The sequence below is a fragment of the Larimichthys crocea genome, chromosome XV (genome assembly GCF_000972845.2).
Source record: "Larimichthys crocea isolate SSNF chromosome XV, L_crocea_2.0, whole genome shotgun sequence".
NCBI lineage: Eukaryota > Metazoa > Chordata > Actinopteri > Sciaenidae > Larimichthys > Larimichthys crocea.
In genome coordinates this window covers 4286958-4313954 of record NC_040025.1, presented here as the reverse complement: position 1 = coordinate 4313954, position 26997 = coordinate 4286958, and the positions used below count along the sequence as shown (strand labels likewise).

General features: G+C 39.7%; 1 protein-coding gene and 1 long non-coding RNA gene across 3 annotated transcripts in view; one reads left to right on the top strand and one right to left on the bottom strand.

Annotated features, from left to right (window-relative positions):
- Positions 1-7365, top strand: part of LOC113747779 (uncharacterized) — a 29378-nt gene extending 22013 nt beyond the window's left edge. Inside the window, exons 3-5 of one of the 2 annotated variants that reach the window (XR_003463885.1) lie at positions 2974-3235; positions 4492-4601; positions 7254-7365. This is a non-coding gene — a long non-coding RNA (uncharacterized LOC113747779). Of the gene's footprint in view, positions 1-2973; positions 3236-4468; positions 4602-7253 lie in introns of both variants that reach the window. The other variant, XR_003463884.1, reaches the window with a different exon arrangement.
- On the bottom strand, positions 3085-26997 carry LOC104938231 (LHFPL tetraspan subfamily member 4 protein). The gene is made up of 4 exons (XM_019266395.2): positions 25665-26997; positions 7235-7471; positions 5383-5399; positions 3085-3162 (listed from the first exon to the last, which is right to left on the bottom strand). The coding sequence occupies exons 1-4, from the start codon at positions 26071-26073 to the stop codon at positions 3109-3111; spliced, it is 717 nt and encodes a 238-aa protein (XP_019121940.1). The 5' UTR covers positions 26074-26997; the 3' UTR covers positions 3085-3108.

The following is a 26997-nucleotide window of genomic DNA, read 5'->3' as shown; positions in this document are numbered from 1 at the left end:
TGGATTAACATGCAGTATAATCAGTTCCTCTCTGGATCGTATTTTCATTGTGATGTTGCCTGCTGTTGTGTTACAGAATGCACATTACCTTGTGTGGTTTCATTAAAATGGACTGAATTATTTCTAAGAGTTTACAGTATGACCGTGCCTTGCCCCCAAATGGGCAAAACATGCCAGTTTCTGATATGAAACAATTGAATGCCGTAACAAATTTTATTCCTGTGATGCCTCGACCCTGGTTTGGTGCCTTCAGGATGTCCTGTTACAGCCTTGAAGTGCTGCTCTGAGAGGGATAGGAGCCCCGTGGTGCACATGTTAGAATCTTACTTAGAGCAATGTCACTGATATCATGACAATCAGTGTCATTGACGAGGACATATCATGAGGCTATAACTCATGGGTACAGTGGTGAGTCACAGACCTCGTACTGGCGGTGCCATGAACCCGAGTGACGAATGCCCTTACAAGTAATTTCATATTCATGGAGCAGGTACTAATTCTTTGTCCAAAGTAGCACACATTCATTGAAAACATGAGTTGTTAAACCTGTCAGGTGTGTCACCTCTGTGTTGTCTAGTTTTAAACGTCGTGTAGAAATATGGACTTTTTATGTTGCTGGTGTGTAGCAGTGATCATTGTTAGAAATGTGACAGCAATAATTAACATCAGGTGTTTTGATAGCAACCAGTGACACTGGTGGCATTGTCTCGAGTGCTACATACATTGTTGTTGGAGCAACAGTAATCTGGGTGGTGTTGGTGGCATGTCAGAATAACAATGCTACATTAAAAAATACACCTTTTTGAGATTTGAGCTCACAGTCAGAATAGGACACTGTGGACATGTCATCTGCATTTCATCTGGGATTTTTAAATGTTTAAGATGCGGAATAAACAACAACTTAACAGTTGACTATTTTATAGGCTGGCTCCAGTATTCATGGACTCGAAGGGCCTCATGCAAGAATCCTTGGTATGAACGAAATTCACGTCCAGACCGGACCTGTCGTACCCGTCATGAACAGATAGTACAGGGAGAATGGTTTATGAATTATAATCAACTAAATGAAAAATATTCCTTTCACCGTATAATCATGGCTTGCTAATTCCCCGATAGGATGGATAACTTTTGAATTCTTTGTTGTTGGAGTGGGGCTTCTCTTGACATATTTATTCATGACAAGTTACAGTTCAGGAGTCCAGTGGACAACAGTCAACTGCAACACAACACTGTAATATTTTCCCATCAAACTCTTGGCACACTGCCGTGACCGCCTCCCACTGAAATCATTGGCTGCTTTGCTTCAGCAACTGGTTTGCTTTTTATCATCTAACTTCATGTATAACCGTTCTCTCTTCATTTCTGTCAGCTTGATGCAGAATGGCGCAGAACTGGTAGCTTTATATAGTACTTTGTACGATAAGGCGACACTCGTTGGTTGAAACGAGCGATGTGCGACAATTTTGTCGAATCCAACATAGCGCACTCATAACAAACTTAACAGAAAAAACTGCATTATTAAAAAGTTCATGCACGAGGCCCAATACATTTCAGCTACGTTCACGCTACTTTACCATGGGGGGCGTGGGAGATGCCTTAGGACAACTCTTAACTTCAGTTTTTCTAAAATCCCGCCCTACTCAAAATAACATAAAAATTAACATCTAATATGGCAGCTAGGATTAAATGGTAATGACACCAAGTCACAGTATATTTTGCTGACTAATACTTTGTTACAGAGGCAACATTTTGATTTGTACTCTTTAAGGACCTTTGTCTTGATTTTGGCGATTATCTCCTGTGATTTTGTCACTCTTAGGATTCCTACTACTACTACAAACAGCATTGCGTATTCAAAGAGGCATATAAGTGACATCACCTTAAGACAATGCAGCACTTGGGGCTTCCCTCTGAGAGAAGGCCGACTCATACAGCCATATTCACACAGTCTTAAGACATCTGTAGAGTAAACTGATCACTTTATGCTGGAACCATAAACTGGAGTAAACTGCACACTGGAGAAAGGGTTTTACAAAGGACTGAACTCGGACAAAAAAAAGCAAAAAAAGCATGACTTCTAAGTCTGACTTGGACAGCTTGCGGTTCAGTTCAACAATTTGAATTTCTGCTGTGTACTGCAGGGTAAAACACTACAATAAGGGGCTTCTTTTGAGGCCACGTTGATGCAGGGGAAGCATCTTCTGGGTCAAAAAATTGCGACAATACACAATTACTTTGATTCATGGTCCTCTGCTTCTCTGTGGAATACCCAGCTGAGATATCCGTTTTATTCCCATCGGTCTTATTCCACCAAATCAGTAGCGAGGAGTCATATAAACACAATGGATTTGCACATACTCTGATGCTCTTCCGGCACGAGGAACACTGAAACCAAGGGTAGAAATACTATACTCAAATGCATTAGAGTCAGATGAGGTTTTGTTGTCGGCTGTTTTCGTCAGCAGTAATGTTATTTACATCGTTAAGTATGTACAGTAGAGAATCTCCCAGAGATGTTAGGTTCTGTAAAGCTGCAATGGGGTACTCCTTTTTAAATTCCTCACATTTGAAAGTCCTTAGATGAAGAGCCATACAAGTCCCTGTTGGAGTGAATGTTTAATAATAATGTACTTGCTGCTGTATTGCGAGTCTTGACTCTATCACTGTACGAGGAGTATCAATAATCTGCTTTCTGAAGCTATGAATGTACACAACACACAAACTCAAAGCCTTTAAATAGCAAGATTTGAAAGAAATCATCATAAAATCATAGATGGACATTATGGTTCTTCATCTTAAGGATTGAATTTCTCACACAAAGACTTTAAATACAGTATTTCTTTTTTTTTCCATCATAAAGGTATTCGTTGAGAAAGTCTAGTGTTAAATGCACTGTACAACCTTGTATAATTTTTTTTTTCAAAATATAGTTTATCCTAGTTTTGTTTTGTTTTTGTTTTTTATATCTTACAGAATCCTGTACACTTGGTGTCTGCATTGAAATTGGGTGATATCCTGATCATTGGAGAGAAGATAAGAAGAGAGGAGAGGGAGAGAAACAGATGGATGAGAGAAGAGAAGAGAAGTTGTCCAGTGCTGTTGTTGCCCTCAGTGAAGACGCTGCACTCCGTACCTCGGCTCTCTTCTGTCCCGCACCTCAATCTGAAGGAGAACAGACGGATTAATCATTCTCATAGAAATGAAGCATCGTGTATGACCCTTTAAGAGGTTATAGGTAAGGTTTAAAGGAAGAATCCACAATTTTTACAAATAAACATTATTTACTTGTCATGAAGCGTATGGAAACAGCTGTATAGGGTTGTCTGTGGCTGTGGAGGAGTGTTCAAGGCCATTAAACCCAGGTCTAATGAAAGGCTGCTATTCAGTTACATTATGGAAACTATAGGATCTAGCACATCAAGGTTGTCATAGTAACACAGTATGCTTTTTTGTGTGGGTGTTGATAGGTAAAGCTAGTTTTCTCGCACTAGAATCATCTTAACTTAACTTTATTTATTTATATAGCACCTTTCATACTGAGTTGTAGCCCAAAGTGATTCACAGAACAGAGTAAAAACAGAAATAGACAACAGAGCAGTTTCTAGAAATTAAAAGAAAAGTAAAAACATAAAACTACAACAATGAAACAAATAAGAAAAGAACATATAGGATAAAAAGCATAATTTAAGAACAGTTGCAGTAAAAGTAGATATGACCTGTACAGTAAATAAGAACCAGAGATAAAAGTAACAGGGAGTGATCAGGACATAAAAATCCAGCAGTGAATGGGCAGGCACCTTAGGTAAAAGCCAGGCTAAAGAGTTATGTCTTAAGTTGTTTTTTAAAAATGTCTACCGAGGTGCAGTCCCTCAGATCCATAGGCAGGCTGTTCCAGAGATGGAGGCCGCAGTAGCTAAAAGCGACCTCACCAAACGTCTTTGTGAAGGTTCTGGGGACAACTAGGAGTCCAGATGCTGAGGATCTGAGGGACCTGCTTGGTACATACCTCTGTAGCATGTCACAAAGGGTAGGTTGGTGCCAGGCAACAATTCTAAATCTTGTATCAGAGAAGGCTACAAGCCTAGGACTGCATTTCTGCTATGCACAATTAGAGCGTGAGCACTGAATGTGAATCAAGTTTTATTTGTTCAGCGTTAAAAACAATTCTGTCTTCATTTGAATTGTGAGTGTGAGTAGCTAACTGATCACCTGTTCGTTTACAGCAGCTTGCTGCAGAATGGAGTGTTCACCAATTTATTTATTTAATGTTAAGTTGAAACTTTATTAATCATGCTTTTTACACATGAAATTATTTCTCCGCATTTATCCCACCCGTCGGAACACACATGCACAGGAACACACACATGTAACTGTACAGTAATCATTTCATGTATAGCATGTCCTGTTTTATTTTAGAATTCTCTCCTCTCCTCGTGTCTGTAACTTCCTACATGTGCTTTTTGGCCAGTTTTGCTTGTCTGCCCTGATTAGTTTCATCTATGTCTTGATGCTTCATGCTGTCAGTGGAAGGGGAGGGACCACCGGTGGCCAAGGAAGCTGCTGATCTGAAGTGGTTGCGGTAAATCCAGCAATATACAAAAGTAAGTTGTACATATGTTTTATATTTATAATTCAGCAATCAAATGTTGGTGCTAATGCATGAAAAAGCAGTAAAATATTGCAATCACAATGGCAGTACCTGAATTAAGACAGCACTACCCTGAAGAAATATTGTACTGCATAAAAGTGTACTAACAGAAGTATCTGAATTGAGACACAACTTGCGTGTTCCCTGTGTCAGTTTGTCTTAGTTGCATAGTTGTTATGTTCCTGTTGTGCCTTTTGGTTTTGTTTTCAAGCTTCTGAAAACCTGGACTTGAACCTGCCGACCTGCCTGTTATCTGTCTGCATGTTCTCGTCTAACCACTGAAGTCATCCTGCTGCCTGCTGTACTCGCATTTGTATTCAACCCCGTATTTCCTTAACCAACTAGATGTCTTGTGTTGACATGTTGTCTCATGTCTCATGTATTAAACCAATTAGTGTACTTAACGTGAAGTTTGAATTCAACATTTATCTGCACAGCATAGTAAACTGTTAACTTTTCTTTATTATTAGAGTATGTGACATACGGGCAGTGGGTGTGGGAGTTTATGTATAAAGTATTAGAATAGGTCAGAGGTATTAACGTCCCTCAGTATAAAAAGAATATGAAACAACCTGTTGTTGAATGGGTTGAAGAATGCTAGCAGGAAAAGAGTCCACTACAACTGTCAGCTAACGTGGCTGTAGTATGCTCAAAAACCGAGGCTTTATGTCGACACATTAATGTATTCCTCAAACAAAATGCACATGAAATGCGTAAAGCAAAAGTCAACTTACCCTTGACACAGCAAAATCTGCAAGGACAGAACAGAACAGAAGTGTTGGCAGTGAGGCAGGACCAGTGAAAGTGCACATTTGTGCAAAACATGAATCTGAGTTATGAGTTCAGCATTTAGGTCATCATTTAAAGTCTGAATGTGCAGTCCAGCTCAAATTTACATTTTTATTTCATTTGTTTGTTTGTTATATAATTTTACTGTATTGTTCAAAAACTATTGTTATTGAGCTTAAGCTGATGCATTTTATTGGTCCACCTCTGTCACTTATATGGACAACACATGGTTTCATGCACTGTCTATAGGTCACATCATCACACAGGTTTGTATCAGTTGATATAAAGAAGCTAAAGGAACATTTGTTTCTTTCCATGAAATAAATCTGAAAAGGAACTTCACACAGCTGGTGGAGCATTAGATGCATTAAATGTGTAAAATCACTCAGACTGTCAGCGAGGTTAATCAGATAAGAACAGAAAGACACGCCCACGCTCTGGAATATCTCCAGTTACTATGGAAACCATCATGGAGATAGACCGTCGGAGAAGCGAGACATCTTATGTCATTTTTCTCTCTTTATCTCTCTCTTCCTCTCACTCCTCCTCTCCCCTTTACTCTCGTCTGTCTGTATATCTCTCACACTCTGTCTACTACTGTATGTCTTATGTCACAGATCTCTCCATCTCGCTCTGTTCCTGCCTGTGTTGTTGTACATTTGGTTTATGAAGTCGAATCAAACACACTCCTTATGTAAGGAGACTTTTTTTAGTATTTTGTATTGTATCTTTTACTCTCCACCGACGCCTTGTGCCATTCCTTTCCTCCTCTTCCTTTCTTTTCATTCAGCTGAAACAATGCAATTCAAGTGTCCTGATGCAACATCATGCAAACTGTCAGAAACCCTCTGGAGGACTCTCTCCCACTCTTGAATACAGCACTGAAAGCAATTTGGCTGGAGTTACTGAGGTCAGGTTAGAGTGTAGTCATTTTTCAACTGGGCAAATTTTGTTCATGTTAATGGGCTCGCAGTCAAAAATTAGAGCTGGAGGAAGACTGACTGGCAAAGCCACCTTTAGAGGCAGTGAGTTACTGTATGTTACTTCACATCATGTTCTTTTCATTTATGCTTTTTATTCACGTTTATAGTAATATGGTTTTAAAGGCTTCACATGTTCATTTTGGTTGTTAGTTTGTTTTTTTGTTCCGATTTAGAGACTACAATGGTACAGTTGTCCAAACGTTGTAAAAAATGTCGTGAGTGAATAAACTGTTCTCTCATTGGTCAGAAAAATTACCAGGAGGATTCACCCCCCCTCCTCTTTATTATTTTTCTTCATTATGGAACACCAGCAGTGAGTGTTGCTAATTTTTCATTGCTTTTATGCGGTTAATATAACAGTGTTCATTAAATGAACAAAATATCCAGTTCCAGTGAGCATCTAGACTGCAATTAGAAAACAGTATCCTGATGCATCTTATCAGAAGATTGCTTTAAGAGTTCACCATTGGGGATTTGACGGGTTCAAACGCACACAACAATTGTCCTTTTGGTAGCACATGACGCACTTTTCATTATTATCTTAAATCACCGGGGAAGCCAGACAGTTGTTTTGGTTGCAAAAAAACTGCTCAAGAGTTTAAATGGAGCCGAGCTGAAACCATCTTAGGTAATCTGCGTGTTTTGCTCTATTTGGTAACTTCCATCCAGTGTTGGCATGCATAAACGACCTACAGTAACTACCTGCAGCCTTTGTTTAGTTTTTTTGTTTTGTTTGTAAAATAATAAATTTCATAAATGAAAAGGTAAATTAAATGTCATATTTAGGCCATTCCTACAGTATTCTTTTACTTGCCTTTGTTGTCTGTCTGCAGATCGTCAAGATAGAAGTCTGTCTGCCGGTTACCCAGGACGAAGGCCAGAAAGGAGAGAATGAGGGCGTCCAGGATGCCCATGATGGCCAGCATATAGGCCCAGCGTACAGAGCAATCGCCTAGGGAGTATTTCCCTGTCTGCTCCCCGCACATGTCCCGGATCACCTCGGCGTCCCATCCGTCGGGGAAGATCATGCAACCCAGCACCAGGCACACTCCTGCAGGAGGACACAGAGGAGACACGTAGGTTTGAAGTGAGAATTAGGAGTTGGGATATGTGACGTATAAAGACAGATCAGAGTAGAAAGGAAAGGGGTATGACAAACTGTGAGGACAAATGACTGACTGATTCTAAACAGGCAGAAGAGATGAGAAGTTTAGGTAGAAAAAAAGTGGGCAGTGGTAACAGGGTAACGTTTTTTTTTGCTGCTGGATTTTCATGAACTTGTAGCAATAAAATGTATCTCACATGTAGCACACTGATGGCCTTACACTGCTGTGTTTAGACCCTCTGGTCTCAGTAGCTACAGTAGTTTCAAGTCTTCCTCCATACAGTGTGATGTTCAGTTAGTAAATTATGGACCCATTTATAGTAAAATAGATGATAAAGCAGATTATATTATACTTTAGAGTGTGTCTACCTTGTAATTGAGAATTAATTCTCAGTCCGTCCAGTGATGCACACTAGGCTCACTGAACTCAGATCAAACTCAAACTAAAACAGTGCTGATAAAATATGAGTCAAGATTCTGTTACTGCATTGCCTATTTCTCTCCTCAAATGTTTTCAGAATTATATAGTTGGTGTAAGTTCAGCTGTAATATGAGAATGTTTATTGCTACTGCTTCTACAGTACGTCACCCAACAGCTCCACACCAAAAACACCAAGATGGCAAAGTCGATGCCTCAACATGGTTGTTCACAAAACAATGGGTCATGGTCCAACTGATAATGATGTAGGTGGGACAGATATGTCACTCTTTACTCATTGGCTATACAAACCCTTCACCACCCAAGAAAATGGATATCAGAGTCAGCTCTCACAAGGAAGGCCAAACTGGTATTGGGAAATGAATAATAATAAAACATCTGTGCTTGATTCAACAGAAAGTGATGTGAGAAAACGGAACGCAATATTGGTGAGTCCAGCTTTGTGTTTCACTACTTTTACTCTTTAGATTTATGTGAATCATGTGCTTCTATAGACTTTCACTTAGCCCCACTTTGTGATTTATGCTGATAAGACCACTGTAGTTTTACCTGAAAACCGCATCCTGCACCTTTTAAACTGCTGCAGAGTTTAGCCAGCTGTTCAGGTGTCGAGGGGTTAACAGCGAGACAGTGGAAAGATGGAATACTTGCACCGTATACATTATTCACCTGGGCACGATTGAGTATGTGACAGAATTTAAAACGTACACATCACACAAACTTGCGTGCACTCGCACCCACAAACTAAACTGAGTGCATGTGGTGCACACACAAACACACACACACAGCTCAAAGCTCTCTAGGGAAATGCATACATGGAATTTCAACACTACAACAAAAATGGTAATCTATAATCTTTACACCTCTCCTCATTCATCAAAGTGAGCATCACCGGGGAGCTGATTGTGCCATATTCTTTGCTTACCAGTACTGTTTAAATAGCAGCCAGTCTGTGCCTGAGGGGCTGTAAGTAAAACAGCGGGCTCCACGGGGAGATGGGGAACATACATGGCAGACGTCACACTGAATATTCATACCAGACCAGACATGTCCTTTCTATGGGCAACATGACTTGTGACACACATAAAAAAGTCGCACAGATTTGCCTGAGTTAATGATTATTATGCTTCAGTCCAATAAACGCTCAAAAGATTTATCGTCTGGAACTCAATCGGTGTGCATTTGTAAATATTTTAAGTGCTGCGTCTGCCATGTGTGTCTATTGAAGGGTGTTGGGCAGCATTCAAACACAGTAGCTGCTGTGTGGAATGAGGCGTACTGTAACACAGAGAGAACACGGACTGAAATGTAAAGAAGAGGATAATAGTATGGTGCCTTCAGTGAATTCTGCTGATCTGCTGCTGAACGCCAGCTGATAGCTCGTTCAGAAGTCAAGCTATATTCAGGTGTTGTGGGTCTGGACCTCTAAATACCTTGAACTTGAATGTTTTTCAGTATTCATTTGTTATTCGTTATCACTGTGTGGTTTTTTTATATGTACATGGAACGCTAATTGTATGCAGTTTTTGTGGTTTGTAGGGCTAAACTATCTCGGTGGTGGTGAGCGCATACCTGGGGAAAACATGCATCAGTCAGTCACTACCCGCAGTGTAAAAAGCTACAATTACACACTGTTTACTGTAAGTGGGTTATGTTCACTGTTTAAGGTCATCAATTTTGATTGCTGGCAGTTAGTTTGGTAACTCATAAAAGACGAGTATTTGGGGAAGGGTGGGACCATAGCTGTGGGTATTTGCTGGAAGTACTACATACAAGTGAAGATCCAAACTACCATTCACATTTGCTGTATTTGCCAGCACGAGCAGGAAATAACCTATCCCTGCCTGTGTAACTTTATGCATCAGGAGACATTAGCTAGAAATCTAATGTGAGCTCAAATTTTGTTTGTGTTTTGTTGCAATGTGTTTCACAAATAGTATGATTTTATATGCAAATTTAAGCGATATTTGATTGGCTGTGCGCAAAGAATTTCTCTGTGGAGACAAAAAAATGACATAATAACGGGGAGGTGTATGACAAAGGTCTAGGCTAGAACTGAACAGGGGTGCTGTGGCTTTATGATATGCATACAGGACTTTACATGCTGGAGCAGGAACTGAACATGCAATTTAATTTTAGCTGAACTTGAATGAATATCACTAAAGGGCAAAACTGCAAGAGAATGTTGTGCTTGTAGGGTCTGAGGGTGATGGATCTGAGTGGATTAAAGTGCACTCCATTAGTCATATGGTTGAACCCTGTCATATTAGAGATTCCCTCCGAAGACCCTGTATTTCACCTACCAGCCATCCATCATGGGAAAATGGTGGGTGGTGAACTCATGGCAACAGACGAGGGAGGATATCAGATTAGTCACCACCTCTTTGTGTAAACCAGAACACCATGCAAATATGAGGAGTCTTACATCAAGCTGAGATGTACGCCATTAGAAAATGTGGCCGCTCCTCTGACAAAATGATTGCAGGCGTAATGAGAGGATGTAATGAGAAAGAATATAATGACGATAATACAGTAAGTAATGAGAGAAGAGAAGAGCAATGGAAGTAATCATCGTGGGAAATCTTCATGTTATTAGCTCCTTTTATGACCTTTGTACAAGATATTAACATTGATGGGAGATGATAAAATCATTAACTGAGTAATGAGCGTCAGGTAACATGTTTTATGGATTTTTGATGGATGTTTCCCCATCTGGCATGAAACTCATCTAAAGTTATTGAGTCTGGGCTTTTTCAAAATGCAGATACAGAACCAGCAAAAATCTGTTGAGCAAAACAGAAGCTCATTAACCAATAATATATCTTTGTAGTAATGCTAATTGTTTTTTTTAACACTACAGTAGATTGTATATGGTGGAGTAAACACTGCTTTTGATCACCAGCCCAAAACACATACTGTAAAATTTTATAGTTTTTAAAATTAGATTTCTGTGTTGGCATGAAACTGAATCTTATTATGTGGTATTACTTTACATGATGGAAAACATTAAAGTTAATTAGGTTTCATGTTCATACCTCTGGCCATTGGTTAAGTTTTAAACCAATTGTATTCACCAAAGTCAGTGATGAGATCTCGGAACACGATGACTAAAATAGATCCAACCGGACAGTACGGGCAGTCGGGCATCTATAGAGGTCAAATTTATTTCAAATGGATCCAAATAATCCACTCGAAACACTTTACAGACTTATTTCAGACCTACCTTGTTTACAATCTATCTTTATGTGGGTTAGTGGCAGGTTGCTCCTTTAGACCTTTTCTAGTAACGTGACTGCATTCTGAGAATTTATCAATTTACTTTGTTGAGCACAAAATTATCATGACAGAGAGAACTAATGGTTGAACCTGCAAAAATTAAACTCAAATGGTAATAAACAGTAGTTTTCCTTGGCCATGACATGTATGTAAGTGAACGTGCATGAGTGTCATCGGCAGCAAACTATTTGCAACAGTTATCACATAAATAAAGAAGCCTTTAACCAGGAGGTAATCTCGGCTGTGCTGACACCAGTTAAACGAGCTTCACTGTTAAAAGCTACATAGATTCTGTGTTAATGTACATTCACAGATGTTCTCAACACCTCCAGTTGACTTCTAAGATTACCTATAACACCCTTCTCTGTTTACAGAGACTATATCTTCACATTTTTAGACTTGTACACTTATATTTTTAAGATGAAGTCACCTATTTAAAAAAACAAATATTGAACAGTGTAGCAGTATGACCATGTGACATGATCTCTCTGCGTCCTTCTCCTCCATCTTCAACGTCTAAGTGGACAGCAGCAGGCTAAAAATAACCCCCACCTTCCCACAACCCAAGAAAAGCCCTTTGAAGTTGTTGGGGTGTTTCCTCTTCCTTCTTCCCCTTCGCTCTCTCAAGACACTGCATTGGAGGGGAGGAACTTCAAAGGCGGCGAGCAGAGGGATCGAACGGGAGGGGGGAGGGAAGGGGAGGACGGGAGGCAGCGAAGAGAGACAGAGAGCTGAAGAATGAAAGGGGAAAACAAGTTGTATTCCTTCATGTCACTTTTCTCTCCTTAGTTCATCACTGCCATCACCTGTCAGTCCTTTTCATCGCAGCGCACACAGCCTGTCCGCTGTTACAGATCAAACTAAATAAAAACATTTGGAAACCTGTTGCCAGGGCATATTTATGAACTTTATAGCACCTAAAGATATTTATAGACTTATTATATAACAATTTTGTCAGACTTTCTTATCTACGGATGCTTTTTTTACTCGACAAACAGTCAAAAATTATTATATAAGAGCTCTAAAAATATCATCACTGTGGTGTGTGTGCGTGTGTGCGTGCGCATGTGTGAGAGAGGGAGAGTTTTGATGGAGCAGCTTCAGGCTCCAGTGTTCCTCCTGAGCAGCTTGACTCTGTTTGCTGTGTACACGGCTGTGACGCGATCCAGCACTGTGTCATGTTCTCTGAGTTACTTTATGATACAGTCTATGCCTGGATTCTGCACACCCAAAGTAATACATATTAACACAGCACTTTGTCTCTACAGCAGATTTATTCATCCACACGCAGTCAATGTAAATGACCCTACATCAAGATAAACATCCGCACCATGCTGCTGCTGCTGTAGAGTAAAAGGAGGGTTTCTTCGCTTTTCATTTTGTTGTTTCTCACAGGAACCTCCTGTAATTTACATCGCCCTGAAACGTTATTGTGAATAATCATCGTACACGGATTCATAAACTTTGTATGTTTGTCTGATGACACCCAAGTTGCCAGATTGGCTATAAAACACAATCTACACACACTACATAAGGTTTAAACCCATATGTCACCACAGCCTGGAAACCTGCAATCCCATTCGAGGGGCATGTGCACAGGTGACCTATCGTCAAAATGTCAAAACAGGATGGCCTTCCACCTAATCATGGCTATACGATGTGTTCAGGCACAGTATTGGGTGTAGGTTGCTGTAATTACGTATGTAAAACTGAATTTTAAAAAATCACCAGTGATTCAAGCAAATGCCCCATAATCTTATGTTCACGCTGAGGTGATAATGCCCTCTACCAGCAGTATTAACTATAATTCTTGTTTGTCAAGAGCAAAGGAAGGAAGTCAAATTTTGCATTAGGAGGCTGTTTGAGACCTGAAACATGTTTTTCTAACCTTAACTCAGTACTTTAACTACATTTATTTTCATGTTGTGTGTGTGCTTAAAACTAACCAAAGCCTAACCATAAAACAGATTTATTTTTCAACCGTAATTCGTAAGAGTTTGGGAAGACAGACAAATGTAGCGTTGATAGTGGTGTCAGGTCAGAGAATTGTTATATACATACACATGTATGTCCTTTTGGAGAGCAGTTACAAACAAGTTTTGTCGTCCAAGTGAGATGCAGCTGCAAAACCAGAGAGTATTGAACTTAGCAAGGTTGCATTTTATACCATGTTGTTACATGTTTTCACTTTCACTAGAAAAAATGTGTTATTAACTTCTTCAAAAGTTACATAGTGTTAAATGATGTTCAAGGTTTAATTTTCCTTAGAAGACCATTGGTTAAATTGTCATCCTTATATGTTTGAAATGCCCAGTTGTGTTGTTTGAATAGTCTATTAGAAATAAGTATTTAATGTGGCCGTGGTAAGACTTTAAGTGGAGAATCATATGGTTATCTTTAGTATAAAATATCAAAGTCATCCTGGAAGTTTAAAAGCAGTATCTGTATCTATGACCAAACTGTAACCTCCTGTAGACCTCCCACTGGTCTCCTTGTAGAAGCGAGCTCCTGCATTTTGAAGTCCGACACAGGGTGGAAAGGTGTGAACATGACTGCATTAAGAGATCACCATGTCCAGGCTATAATTTAATAAAGCTGTCCGAGGTCTGCTCCTCCCTCTGCTACTGTGTCCAGACCTTGGCCTGCTGTCCTCTATCTATCTAATGGACGGCCTCGTTGCTGATATACAGAGCTTTTATTGGAGTTGGGATCAAGCCTTGTGTGTGTGCGTCTGTGTGTGTGTATTGCTGAAGGGGCACTTTACAAGATGTTGCCGCCAGGGTTCACTGGCCCACTTGGCATGGGCTCTCCCTCTTTTTGTCCCCCTCTTTCATTCTGTATTTACACTTTTTCACTCCCTGTACAGCTCTAAGTTCTCTCTGTGCTTCCTTCTTGTTTATAGATTTGTCATTTATTATTTTTTGGGGAACAGAGGCTGAGCATTGTGCTCTCTTCTGGTAATATCTCGCTATTTAATCATAAATTTAGACATTTTTACAAGTTGTTGACCTAGCCTAAAATGTTAAATGTGATACCTTTACCATACTTATTTTCTTGAGATTTAAAACCTCTCACTCTTCCCCCCGCTCGCTTTCCGTTTAAATCCTTTATCTCTTCCTCACTCATCCCTGTGTCCTTTACCGGCTGAGGAGGAAGTCACTGGCATGAGTCCAATATCTGGAAAGAGGATTGGCAGGCGTAGAGCTGCTTTCACATAACCGTATAATGTGTCATCGCACAAGTCCAAGCAACGTTTTTCATTGAGCTACGTGAAGCAGTTTTGTGATATAATGAGGGACCAGTGAGAGGTCCCTTCTGGCAATCCATCTAATTCATAATTAGAGGAAGAGTACCTGACAGAAGCAGCACTGATACTGATCCTACACATTACTAAACCCTTTTTCAACTTCAGATCACTGTCAGATACATACTGTACAGTCTTATTTGTGGTCTGATATTATAGTTTTTTTTCTGAATATCAGGAGATTTAGAAAGTTATGTGAAAGTTTGCAGCTTTGTTGACAAATGTACAATAATCCTAAAATGTGCCAGGATTGGATGTCTTTTATATATCGTTTATGGTCCAATAATGATGCCTTGTCCGGTAATAGGTTTGATATGTCTGTCCTGATTTGAACACTTTATGTTTAACTGCTAATATAAATTGTTGAATAATGTTTTCAGTTGATGGTGTAAAAGCCTGACTTACCACATAACAATGTTTTTTGTCAACCATTTAGCCTACTTTAGCGTTGTCTTTATCAGAGAGAAAAGAATGCTAGCACCGATGATTTAGCGACGTGCAGGTCTTGTCCTGAGACAGAGTCATTCTTATCTCCTCATTAGGTGGAACATATCGCCTGTCAACACTGAGCGCAGCTGGTTTATGAGTGCAGCGGGGATATTGAGTTGTTGGCCAACCAACATCATTGCAGCCAAGACATCCAGGACTGTACTTCTGACTCTGAATCGTGCAGTGAAGGCTTCAGCAGTGAAAATACTAATAATTAATAATAATTAAGGGTGACTGAAGCGTTTTTACCGCTTTCTCTCATTGAAGTAACTTTTGTATAGTAGTTAAACGTAAATGTTCATGTATACATTTGAAATTTGACATGTAGATTAAATTACACTTTCGTGGAAGTCCGCAAAAAAAAATGCAGAAAAATAAACAGAAAACGCATTACACCCCGATGCAATAGAAGTGAATGGATTTTTGTTTGTTGCATTCATAGCATTGAAAAAAGAATGAATGTCCCAGAGTGTACTGTCAAGTTTAAATTGGACAATTATAAATTAGTTCCAACGAAAAAAGTTCACAGTGAATTTTTGGCAGTGGAAAAAAATAAAATAAATATATAATAATAATGGGTATGTATATAGATATATATATATATATATATAATAATATATATATAGATATATATAATATATATATATATAGATATATATATATATATATATATAGATATATATATAGATGTTTATATGTATGATATATATATATATATATATATATATATATATATATATATATATGTATATATATATATATATATATATATATATATATATATCTCCTGTACCTGCCTATCAACCTCCAACACAACAAATTGCAAGCTCAGTCATCACAGACTGCTTTAAAGACATCAGCAAAGTACCTCAAATATAAAACATAAATTGCCATTTTACTAAATATACATACCGAATATGAGTGAAAACATACTTGATGATGATGATGATGAAGCTGGAACGAAATCTAGCTTGTTTAAAAACAGAATATGAAGCCTGACATGCTGAAGGAGAATGAACATTATGTCTGAGGTTCATCTGTTGTTCAGTCACGACTGCACATTAATAAGAAGCATGCATGATGTATAACAGAGAAATTTCCATTTTCCCCCTCATATTATACATCTTATCAACAAGCTTTAGGGTCGTTCCTTCTCTTTGCTGCTTTCTTCTCTTACACACACACACACACAGACACAGTGACAATGCTGAGAAGGGTCAAAGGAATCTATTATTTAGCTGTCAGGATATTTTTAGAAACACCCCGGTGACTTTGGAATTATTTATTAAGCGCCTGATAATTAAAACATGTACGTTTGGTTGGGAAAAGCTGTCCAGAAATCTCAGGGAGAGAAAGAGAGAGAGAGGGAGGCAGGGATATCCCCCCAGGGAAACTCTTCTCTCTCTCTCTGTAGTTCTATATTTAACTCAACCACTGCAGCATCTATTTAGCTCCTGCTGGAAACACATGCACGTGGGCGCATTACATACGTGCACTGTCGTTACCACACACATGAAGCAACACACATGCTTGCACACACGGAAACGCGCGCACACACGATAAAAAAACAACAAAAAAACACACACTTGCTCCAGAGAAGAGCAAGAAAAACGTTCTCATTAATTATTCAGCTGTCACACCATCATATACACATTTAACGGCTGTCTTACATGCTCACGTGAACAGACGCATGTGTGGCCACACACAGTACAAAAAGAACCTGATGACATTATTTAAAGTTTCTCCTTTCTAAATTATGAAGTTCACAAGGGTCATTTTGGAATTATTGGAGCAAAACTACTAAATGTGAGAGAAGAATTGTGTAATTATGTCTCAATCCATGTGTGTGCAATCCAAACTGTAAATGCATACTTTATAGATTTGTGAGTTTGTAAAACAAATCTCTAAATCTGAATTTAGATTCAGAAGTGTATTGAGATTAGTAAATGTGTAGACAAATCTGTGTGTGTGTGTACAGTAGATATCGATGGATGAAAAGTATTTGTGCTGGAGCTGCAAATCAGTCATCAGTTACAACTTGGGCGGGCCTCTCAATGGTGACTTTTCATACACTTCTACTGTGACAGAGATCTGTGAATGCGTTTGTGATTTATCTGTGTTGCTCAGTATTGCTTTCGATTTCCATATGCCGAAAACCTCAGCTGCGTATGACAGTTATTTATGCTGCGCTTCCAATCAAAGTTGGAGGAATTTCCCAAGCGGAATTTCCAACTTCTTGCAGGCTTGACTGGTAGTTGGTTCTGGTCCGGCTGTGGTCAGACTGGGTGAGCAGAGTTAATGACAGCTACCATTAACTAGTTGCATACTTTAGCAATAAGAAAACATGACTTGGTTTCGCCATAAGCAGTGAATTAAGTTATGAAGTTGTGTTTTTGTACAGTAATCAGTGATCACTCTGCTTCAATCTAATTATTGACAGTGCCGTTATATTGCTATTTTCTTGGTTCCATCTAATGTCACGCTTAAAATCACAGTTTGATGCTGACGAATGGTGTTGTAGGCTGTATCACTATTGAGGCACCAACAAACCACGGCAGAAGTGACATTAAAGACAAGACAAGGGTCGTAACTGGTGACATGTCTGTATTTCTATGTCCCATGAGGGCCACAGCAATGGGTTTAGATGATAAAATTATCCGCTGCCATTGAAAATTTTTGCAACTTTGAACAGACTTCCAACAATATTTTGTACATGTTGGTCGGCGTAATGCCACAATTACCTGGTTAATTATGATCCAATTGACACAAATTAATTTTGATCTATGCCCATCTATGAACCACAACCAAATACCTGCTTCTGTATTTGCCAGACCACGGTGAAATGGAAACGCAGGGCTGCCATGTTAAGTCAAAATGACTCATTATTTGGTGCACACATGCATTTTTTCAACACATGTACAGTGAGTTTTCTCTCCAAAAAGAGTCCAAAGAGTGCAACACAGTAACAGATTGAAGCAGATCTTTTTACTCTGCAAACATTTCATGGAGCATCTCACTGTGTTAGCTAATAATGTGACACATGGATGTGAATATTAATGAAAATGTGCATTTTGTCCCAGTCCAGAATTCTGCCGTCTCCAGCTTGTGTCACTCATGAACAAATTGTGGATTCTCAGTTAAGACTCAGCAGCTACTTGTCAGTTGGGCAGGATGATGATCTACTTAAGGGGACACAAAACTGGTGAGTAATGGTAAGTGAGGTAATGATGCATTCCTAGTAACAGCTCTGCACTACTTTACTCAGGGGAACACAAAAATAGTAACTTATATACATACGAGGGCATTATAAGGCATGATTAGTCAAATCAAGTGTTATTAAGCAGGTTAATCTGACTTTTAGCTGATTTACAGGTGCAAATTATTAAATTAAATTATTGGTTCATTGAGTCAGTTCTTTAGTTAACAACAACAACAACAACAAGATCATCATCACTTCAGCCCCAAGCAACCACGCCCCGAGACTCGGATCAACAAACAGAATTGTATTCTTCAAAACTGGCAACAAAACAAACCATCCTCACTGTCAACAGTGTGACAAATCCACCAGATTAAATCAGTTCCTCCATTCCTTGTCTTCCCTGCAAACAGCATCAAACACACACACAATAGGCAACAACATCTTGTTCAGCTCCACATAACTGATTATTTCGTTAACTTCAAACAAGCTAAATACAAGATCAAGTCAAATAAGCGTAGCCACATAGACTTATCACCAAAGCTCTACGGATCTTTTATCTTCCTTTAGCTTGTTGTTTTGGTTTTATGGTCCTCAACTCAACTGTTTCCAGATGCAGCAAGCAGCTGTGATCAGTGTAAACGTTCTGATAAACCCACTGTTCACAAAACACTGGCTAGTGAATGTAGTGGAGCATTTAGCAGCTAAAAAGACAGGTACTTCAGAGTTGGTGGGGCCCAAAACAGAGCTAAAAGAAGAGTGAATTTTAGACTTGTACACTTAGGTGTCCAAAAACATGACTCCAAACCAAAGTTAAAGTTTCTGTGTCTGTTATGTACAGTATGTCTGAATAGACAAGTGTATACTCACATTTAATAAGCTAGTTTCACCATTGCTACAGGGAGCCATTGGCTTATGCTTCTAAAGGTTGATGTTTCTTAACTTATTTTGGATGGTTTTTATTCATACCCTCTATTCCTCCAACCCACAGTATTTCTATCCTTTTTCTCACTTAACACACACACTCATGCACACACACACACTCAGACCGAGCAGTCACTGACAGGTCGTTTCTCCCAGGACAACTCCTCCCCTGTGCCACGGCCCATGTCCTGCTTAGTTCTGTTTAATATTGCAACAGACAGGGAAAGACGTGAAGGAGAGATAGAGACATGAGCTGATGGAAGAGAAGAGGTGAAAGCTTGGATGTATAAAGAGGACTTGATACAGCGTTGGAGACAGGACTCCTTTCATTCTCATGAAAGCTGCTCAGTGGCACATGAAGCCAAAGAAGTCCAATTTCTGGGTATAAAATGAACCAAATCTTCCATCTATGCTTTCACATTGCTTTGCTCATAGAGCAAGCGCGTCAGAACTAAGCCACCGACTTCCAGTTTAGCCCTCCGCTAACTTGAATAGGAACTAGGAAAAAATGTTTCACATCACACGGCTCTTCTAGATTTTTCAAATGTTATTGAAGCGAAAGGATCAAATTCTCGTGACGCAAAAAAATATATATCCACTGCTTTACAGCCGATTCTTTCACAAGTCTTTTTGTGCGTCACATAACAGACGTCATTGCTGTCATTACACGGTGTGGCCACAATGTCAAATTATCTCAAAATCCCAATGCTCTTCCTGGGTTCTTGGGAGAAAGGGAATCATTGAGCTGCAATGGCTTGTGGGTTACTGAGCTTTCATTTGGTACCTAATTTCTGCTGTAGGGATGAAAGGAAACGAAGAAAACTGGAGAAAGAAGATTTGGGAAGAGTAAGGGGGAGCAACATGAAGAAACAAATCAGACTTGTTGGTTTTTGGTAGGAAGGTAAAAACTCAAACCCTTCCTGAATTTCCTTGAGTGTTTCTTGCACTAAATCCATTTTTGTTCAAATGGATGAATTAAGACCAAACCTCTATCAGCTTTCAGTTTTTCTACGAGCATTTTCCACTGATTTAATCTAAAGGTGCGAGCAGCAGAGCTCTCTTGGGTGCTGTTGGCAAATCTAGCCCGCCTCTTGTTCTTTTTGTGTGAGAAAGCATGCTGCTTAGTCTAGATTCTTAGTGTAAATTGACCCCATTATTCACTTTCCCGTCGAGGTGTGACGTAATTGGGGGATGATAGCAAGGAAGTCATCTATTAGCAGGGAGCTGTTGATTTGCTAATGGCCCAGACCTATTCCACTTTAGCCTCATTTGGTTTGACCTTTAGCCTGCTGACATAATTATTGTCTTATCTACAAATAACCGTTAAACATTTGTTTGTCCACTTTCAAACTTTATATTAAACAGTTTTTATTGTTAGCCATTTGTGTTGTTTGATCCCTGCTCTGTTGTCCTGGAGCCTGTATCACATAATAGGAGCCTGTCATTGTTTCAGTTACTTGGCTTTACTGAATCTAACAAGACATTCCTGTAAACAATACCCGAATATGCCTTGGTTCCATCGGGCACAGCACTGTGACGCTGCAGAAATGACTCTGTTTTGGGCCGTTCTCCATGCAGCTTCTTGCTTTACCAGTAGCCTACCAGATTTTGTGGACATGCTCAGATTTTTCAGATTTTTTTTGTTGATGTATGTGCTCCTACCACAGGGAAGGAGGCTATATAGTTCAATAGTTTTTTTGAAAATTGACCAGATTTTGTCATTAGTTCTTATGTCAAAAATAGAGCAGTCGCTGAGCAGATTGGAGGATCATGGAACAAAAAAAAAGGATAATTAAGGGTATTAATATGCAGCTGTGATTGCCATTCATTAGTGTGTTAATTCTCACTCTGTTTAAACCCAGAGATGCTCAAAATGTTTCTGCTGTTTTCTTTGGAAACCAAGGTAATTCATTTGATATATCAAAGATTGTCACTTTATTGTAAACTATTTGTGTCCATGTCAGAACCCTGTAAGATTGTGAAGTGTTAGAGCCTCTTCAGAGTCAGTATGGACAGAAGGTATGATTACAGTATTTCAGTGTACAAGTCTGAGTACTGTTGTTAAGATGGGCTTGAAAAAGGTGAAGCAAAAGGTGGAGAAGGTTAGCTGTGGAGACTAGTTTACCGTGGGGAGCCAGCTTTTTGACAACTGAGTTAAGCCCATAGCTGGATGACCCACAAATCTTTGCAATACAGGCCCCTGCTGCAGGATTGTATAATCAATCCCTCTTTGATTTCTAAAAGCGGTGCAGGAGCAGTGCAGCATGCATGTAAAAAAACAAACAAAAAAAACAGGTAGTTTTGCTGATTTCTTTTGCAGACTCTTTGTTGGCTCTACAATTTAGAGGTAAACCTGTATTCAAGTCGGTGCTGCTTCATTTTGGCCTACAGTCACTCTTTACTGCCAACAGTTATGAGTGGCACCTTATAGTCCTCCTCAAGTGCATTAACCTTATTCACCCTGGGTTGGTTCAGTATACATAGAGGCCAACTTTGGCCCATTTTCAGCCCATGGATGCCAAGACACACTGTGTCACTGTGCTCTGCCAGGAGAACTGCATCCCAGTGTTTTGGCCTTGGTTCCATTTTTTTCTTTCATCTTTCATTTAAACTTTACTTAACCAATAAGTCCTGTTCGTTCCCCCGAGAATTATTTTTTGGTATGACTTGCAATGTCTCCACAACTAAAAGAACCATTCACTTAGAATTCTGACATGCCACTAAAATTGCTTTCCTGTGTGGACTATCAAAGTTTGCTTTCAGCTGACATGAGGGTGAGTAGATAATGACACATTTTTCATTGGCTGAACATTTCTGTTTTACCTTCCTGTTGCAGTTGCATACTAGCAGACCATCATGATCAGGACCCAAACTGCTCCCTAATTGACACTTTTGGTCCATTTGGCCTAAATCTAGGCCACCACCGGTTCAAATTGGCCCTTACTGGATTTGCTGTGGTACACTCTGTCATTGCGCAGTGTCCTGCTGCTACACCCAGCAGGGCAGAGTGGATGATTAAATGATCATCTCCAAGGTGGTGAACAGCATTAGGCTGTCTGCCAAGCCTATTAGACAACCTGCCTCCACCATACATCATAGACATCCACTGGAAGGACACTAAAACCTTCTCAAGTTTCACAAACTCCGATGTGTGTGAAAATTAGAGGAACACAGATATACGTTTAGTTTGAGAATAAAAATGAGTGGTTTGTTTAGTCATGGTCAGCACAGAGTGCTTGCCATAGGCCAAAAATCAAAAAGATCTAAAGAATTCTGAAGAAAAACATTGGGATCTCTGACAGTAAGACTAATCAATGTTATCAAAAGCCAATCTAGAAAATGCAATCTTCTTTTTGTGATTTCAAATTTTAATAAATGAAACCATGCAGAAGATTTTGCCTGCCTGCCGCACTAAGATCAACCTCCAACCTTTACAGCCAGATGGTGGTGGTGATGTGGGGGTAATGATGGCTAAACGGGACCTGATGTGATTCAACACAGTCGTCACATTCACAATGATTTTGTGGAACAATGCAACATCATCATCATCATCTATATTTATATCCAAATGTTCATTAGTGGGAGAGGTGATGTTGAACTATTGAGACAGTTACTACCGATTTTTTTTTAAGTGATGGACAATAACTAAATAAGTCTGTTCAGGTACTTCAGCACATTTTCTAAGTTCATGAGAAATTCTTTAAAGATTAAAGCAGTGTTTCTAGTTAGAGCCTCCTTGTCACATTTCGATGTTGATGACATGTTAGCAGGTCCATTTAGTTTTAGAGTGATCTCCACAGATTTATCCTAACACTCTTTGGAAGGTCCAAATTACCAAATGGACTAGCTACCACACTCATTTTAATGTGCTCATGTTAATGCAGCAGTATGAACAATTTAATAATACCAATGATACTTAAGTAGAATCTTAAAAGCAGGACTTTGACTTGCAAGGAATATTTTTAAGCCACTACTGCAGCTGCTGTTTAAAGGGTCTGAATCCTTCTTCCACCACTAACCAATGTTTTTTTTTTCTTCTTTTTGATTAATGGTTTGTGGGAAGATCCGGGTTCAGTTCCTGTTCAGTCATGAACATTTTGCTAAAGAGAGTAAAATCTGTAGCTCTGCTATTCTGTCTGATTCGTGCTGATTGGAGAGCACCAAACCCTTTCAACACACTCTGCAGAACAGAGGACAGAGTGGGCAGATGAGGATGAGGAAAAGAACAATACAGAAGGGAAAAAAAGTGCTGATCTCTCTCTCTCTCTCTGTCTCTCTCTCTCTCTCTCATTCAGTATGCTGACTGTTTCTGTACAGAAAACTGACTCCCACGCTATTCTGCCTGGCCTATTTATCACATTGATCAGCTTATAAAGAAGTCGGATGTACATAGGAGGCTGGCTCAGAAATGTGCGTATGATTTTTGCAGCTTCTGGCAGATACATGTAGCTCTGGCTCCTCAAAGGTGAAGTCTGGCCGACATTCTTACTCATTTGGTCGTGTGACATCTAATCACAGCAGATTCCACTGTTGTTTTAGCCTGAATCTCACACAGCAGTAAATCAGCAATAAATCGGACCAAAATTTCACAATGTTCCTGTGTGGGCTGCTCAGAACAACCAGAAAATATGAGCGGCACAGACAGTAGAGCTGAAATGATTAGTCGATGAATTGATTAATTCATCATCAGACAATGATCTGCGACTATTTTCAGAGTTGAATCATTGTTTAAAGAATATTTTAAGTAAAATGTTTATGATTCAAATTAATTTGTGCCAGTTAATAATGAAAATAAATGTTTCACTCCTACAGGACACCATAAGATTTGAGCATGTAAAATTTAATAAAAAAAAAAAAACCTGCATTAGATTCATATTTCATTTCTGGTGGTATTACCCATTAATAACTTAAGACTTTTATTTCTGTCAGAAACATAAAATTTGCTGTAGTAACACATATTTAACATGACAAATTTGATTTTCTTTTAAAAAAGCAAAAATATATGTTTATCTGTACAAGTCTCTTCCTCCGTAGCAGTACTATACAGTATGTCAATGCACAGTGGCGTTTATATAATTAGAGCTTTTCTTTATGAATCTATATTGTAACTATATTGTAATTGTTTAGAATCTGCATACACATTAGAATAGTCTCAGATTCCTTATTTGCTGGTCTAGAGGTGTTTTCCTGTTACCCCTTGACTAAAGAATTGATTGATTGAAAAACATGTCACCGGTTTGAAAAATTACAATGGATTTGAGCTTAGATCAGCTCGTACTTTAAGTGCTGTAAAGGACATTATAAATTCCCCCCCCGTGGACATTGATGGGTTAGTTTTAAACCATTCCCTCTTAAGTCATACTCATAACATCTCCAAAAGTGTCTTAGCTCTGCACAAATCCAACCCTTACCATCAAAGTGACCATTTGTAAATACTCAAGCTCTTCATTTGGAGGTAGCACTATTCAAAGCATCCTGGATGTGCTGGGAGGCCAACCTCTATCCTTAACCATGCCTACAAACTCTAATCTACCCTCAGGAGCAGGATGCAAACATCACCATCCTGAAATCAATAATCCAATCGACCTGGAATCATCACCTCAAAATAGCAATACGGCCCTCAGTTACAGGGGACTGAATTCATAACTGCACTGCATCGTACATCACACCACACCGCATCATATACGGCGAGCTGAAACGATGAGCTCAAACGGGTGAATGAATGACATTTGCATTTCATCAGCACAAAGCTATGATCCCGCTGCTTGCTTTCTTTGGAGATGCAGTGGTGTATTCTCAGAATATCAATGGCAGCAGGGGAGCTCCGGGCCCGTTATTGCTTTCTGTGCATTTTAGCGGGCGCGAATAATCGCTCAAATGTGTTCCTAATGTCTCGGTCCTGTTGTTGCAGGAATGGGAAATCTGTACAACACTTCTAATTAACTGAAACAAGGTGTGTCCTGTACCCTTTAGACTACAGGGTATCGATCCCAGTGAAGTAACAGACAGTGAAACTGCTGCACAAACACCTTTCACCTCATTTCCACCCAGCTGAGAAGTTCCATGTTCAGCCTTGGATATTTCTATAGGAATGAGAACCATGTGATGCTCAATATGCTGAGCCCCAGATGGCTGTAATGGTGTTTGATGGTTCCACTACAGTAGCCTTAACGTGGGACTTAAGCATTGATCAAAAAAAAATAAAAAATCATCATATGGTTATTGTGTTATCTCACAAGAGCTCATCATAGAATCTGATGGATTTAGGAGAGCAAACGGCTTCTGGCTGTAAGCTGTATGTATGATGATCGAAAGAAGAAGAGAACATTAAAAATGTTTCATGTTGAAAAGATGAGGCACAGCAGCACCCACACGAATAGGTGCAAATACAACAAGAGGGTCAGTTGGGTGGTTTTTTATCTCATTCCAGGCCCTTGATTTTTATTATTTTAAAATTTTATACATAATATTGATTATATTTTTCTGTGATTAATAAGTCTGGGTTCCCTACCGCACAGCAGCTGCATCCAGGCGCAGGTCTTGTAAACGGTGGAGGTGTTGCAGAAAAAGAAGAGTGCCATGCAGGCGATGCAGCTGAGGATCAGCACCATGGACAGCAGCACGAACACCGAGGCAGCCTTGAAGGCTCCGGACGGGATGGAGCTGAAGTCGGAGAAGCTGCCCACGCAGGTGAGCTCCCGGCTGGGCGACGGCCCGGTGCCCACGCAGTAGTGGAAGAGGCCGAAGTACCCGGCCTGCGGCGTGTTGACGCTGTCGCCGATCCAGTAGGGCTGGATGAACACCACCACGTTGACGATGGCGAAGCAGATGGTGAAGATGGCCCACAGCACCCCGATGGCCCGGGAGTTGCGCATATAATTGTCATGGTAGATCTTGGAGGCTTCTTGGGAAGGCAACATGTTTGGTCTTTTTTTTTCTTCTCTCTCTCTCTTTCTCTCTTTCTCTCCTTGTATATTTCTTTCCACCCCCGTCCTCCTCCTCTTTACACTCTTACAAGAAAAAAAAAGTATCTTTTAAAAAAAAATAAATAAAAAAAATCCCAGACAGCTCCACACCCTCACTGCCCAGTGTTTTCTCTCTATCAAAGCTTCCCTGCGCTAATATTCCTCCCGCTTTGGCTGCTTCTTATGTGGCTGTTAAAGGCCTACATAAGCACACGATACAAATGTAACCTGCAGATATGTGTATGATGTGACAGGACTAAACATTGTAAAAATGAATGAGGCAAAATGCTACATTGAAGCAATACAAAATCATAGCCTACCTACACCATTAATTAATAATTTACCAAGAACCAGTGATTCAACATTGCTGTCTAAGGCTCGTTTCCTCGGGGCTACACCATGAATGATTCAGAAACCCCCCCCCCTCCCCATCAAAATAGGATTTTCTTTTATTTCACAGTGGTCGGGTGGAGGGTAGGGTTAAAGCCGTTTTTCATCGTCATCCATCAGTCCACAGCTCTCTTCAGGATGTCCTTTTTCTACCATCCGTGAGATGAGATGCGTCTTGTTGCCTGTAGCGCCAGCGGTGGACCCCGTTTTTACCTTTCGAGGCATCCGTGGGGTGCTCCCCTTCCTCTGCTCGCCTTCACTGTCCAAGCAGCATGTGGGAATCAAACGGGATTTTTTTTTTTATTATTTATTTTTTTACTAAAAAACAAAAAAGGAAAAAAAAAGAAAAAAAATCGAGAGCAGCTTTCAGCACGGACCCTCTGTCAAATTTCAACAGTCCTTTCTCGTAAATCCGACATCCTCCACCGCCTCGACTCCATTATCATCATGGTTTTTGTCGTAGCCTTTATCCAGTATGTCTCCTCTCTC

Coding starts and splice junctions, on each gene's coding strand:
- LOC104938231 (XM_019266395.2), bottom strand. CDS start 26,073: ATGTTGCCTTCCCAAGAAGCCTCCAAGATCTACCATGACAATTATATG. Junction 7,472..25,664: donor CTGGATGCAGCTGCTGTGCG/GTAGGGAACCCA, acceptor GTCCTCCTGCAG/GAGTGTGCCTGGTGCTGGGT.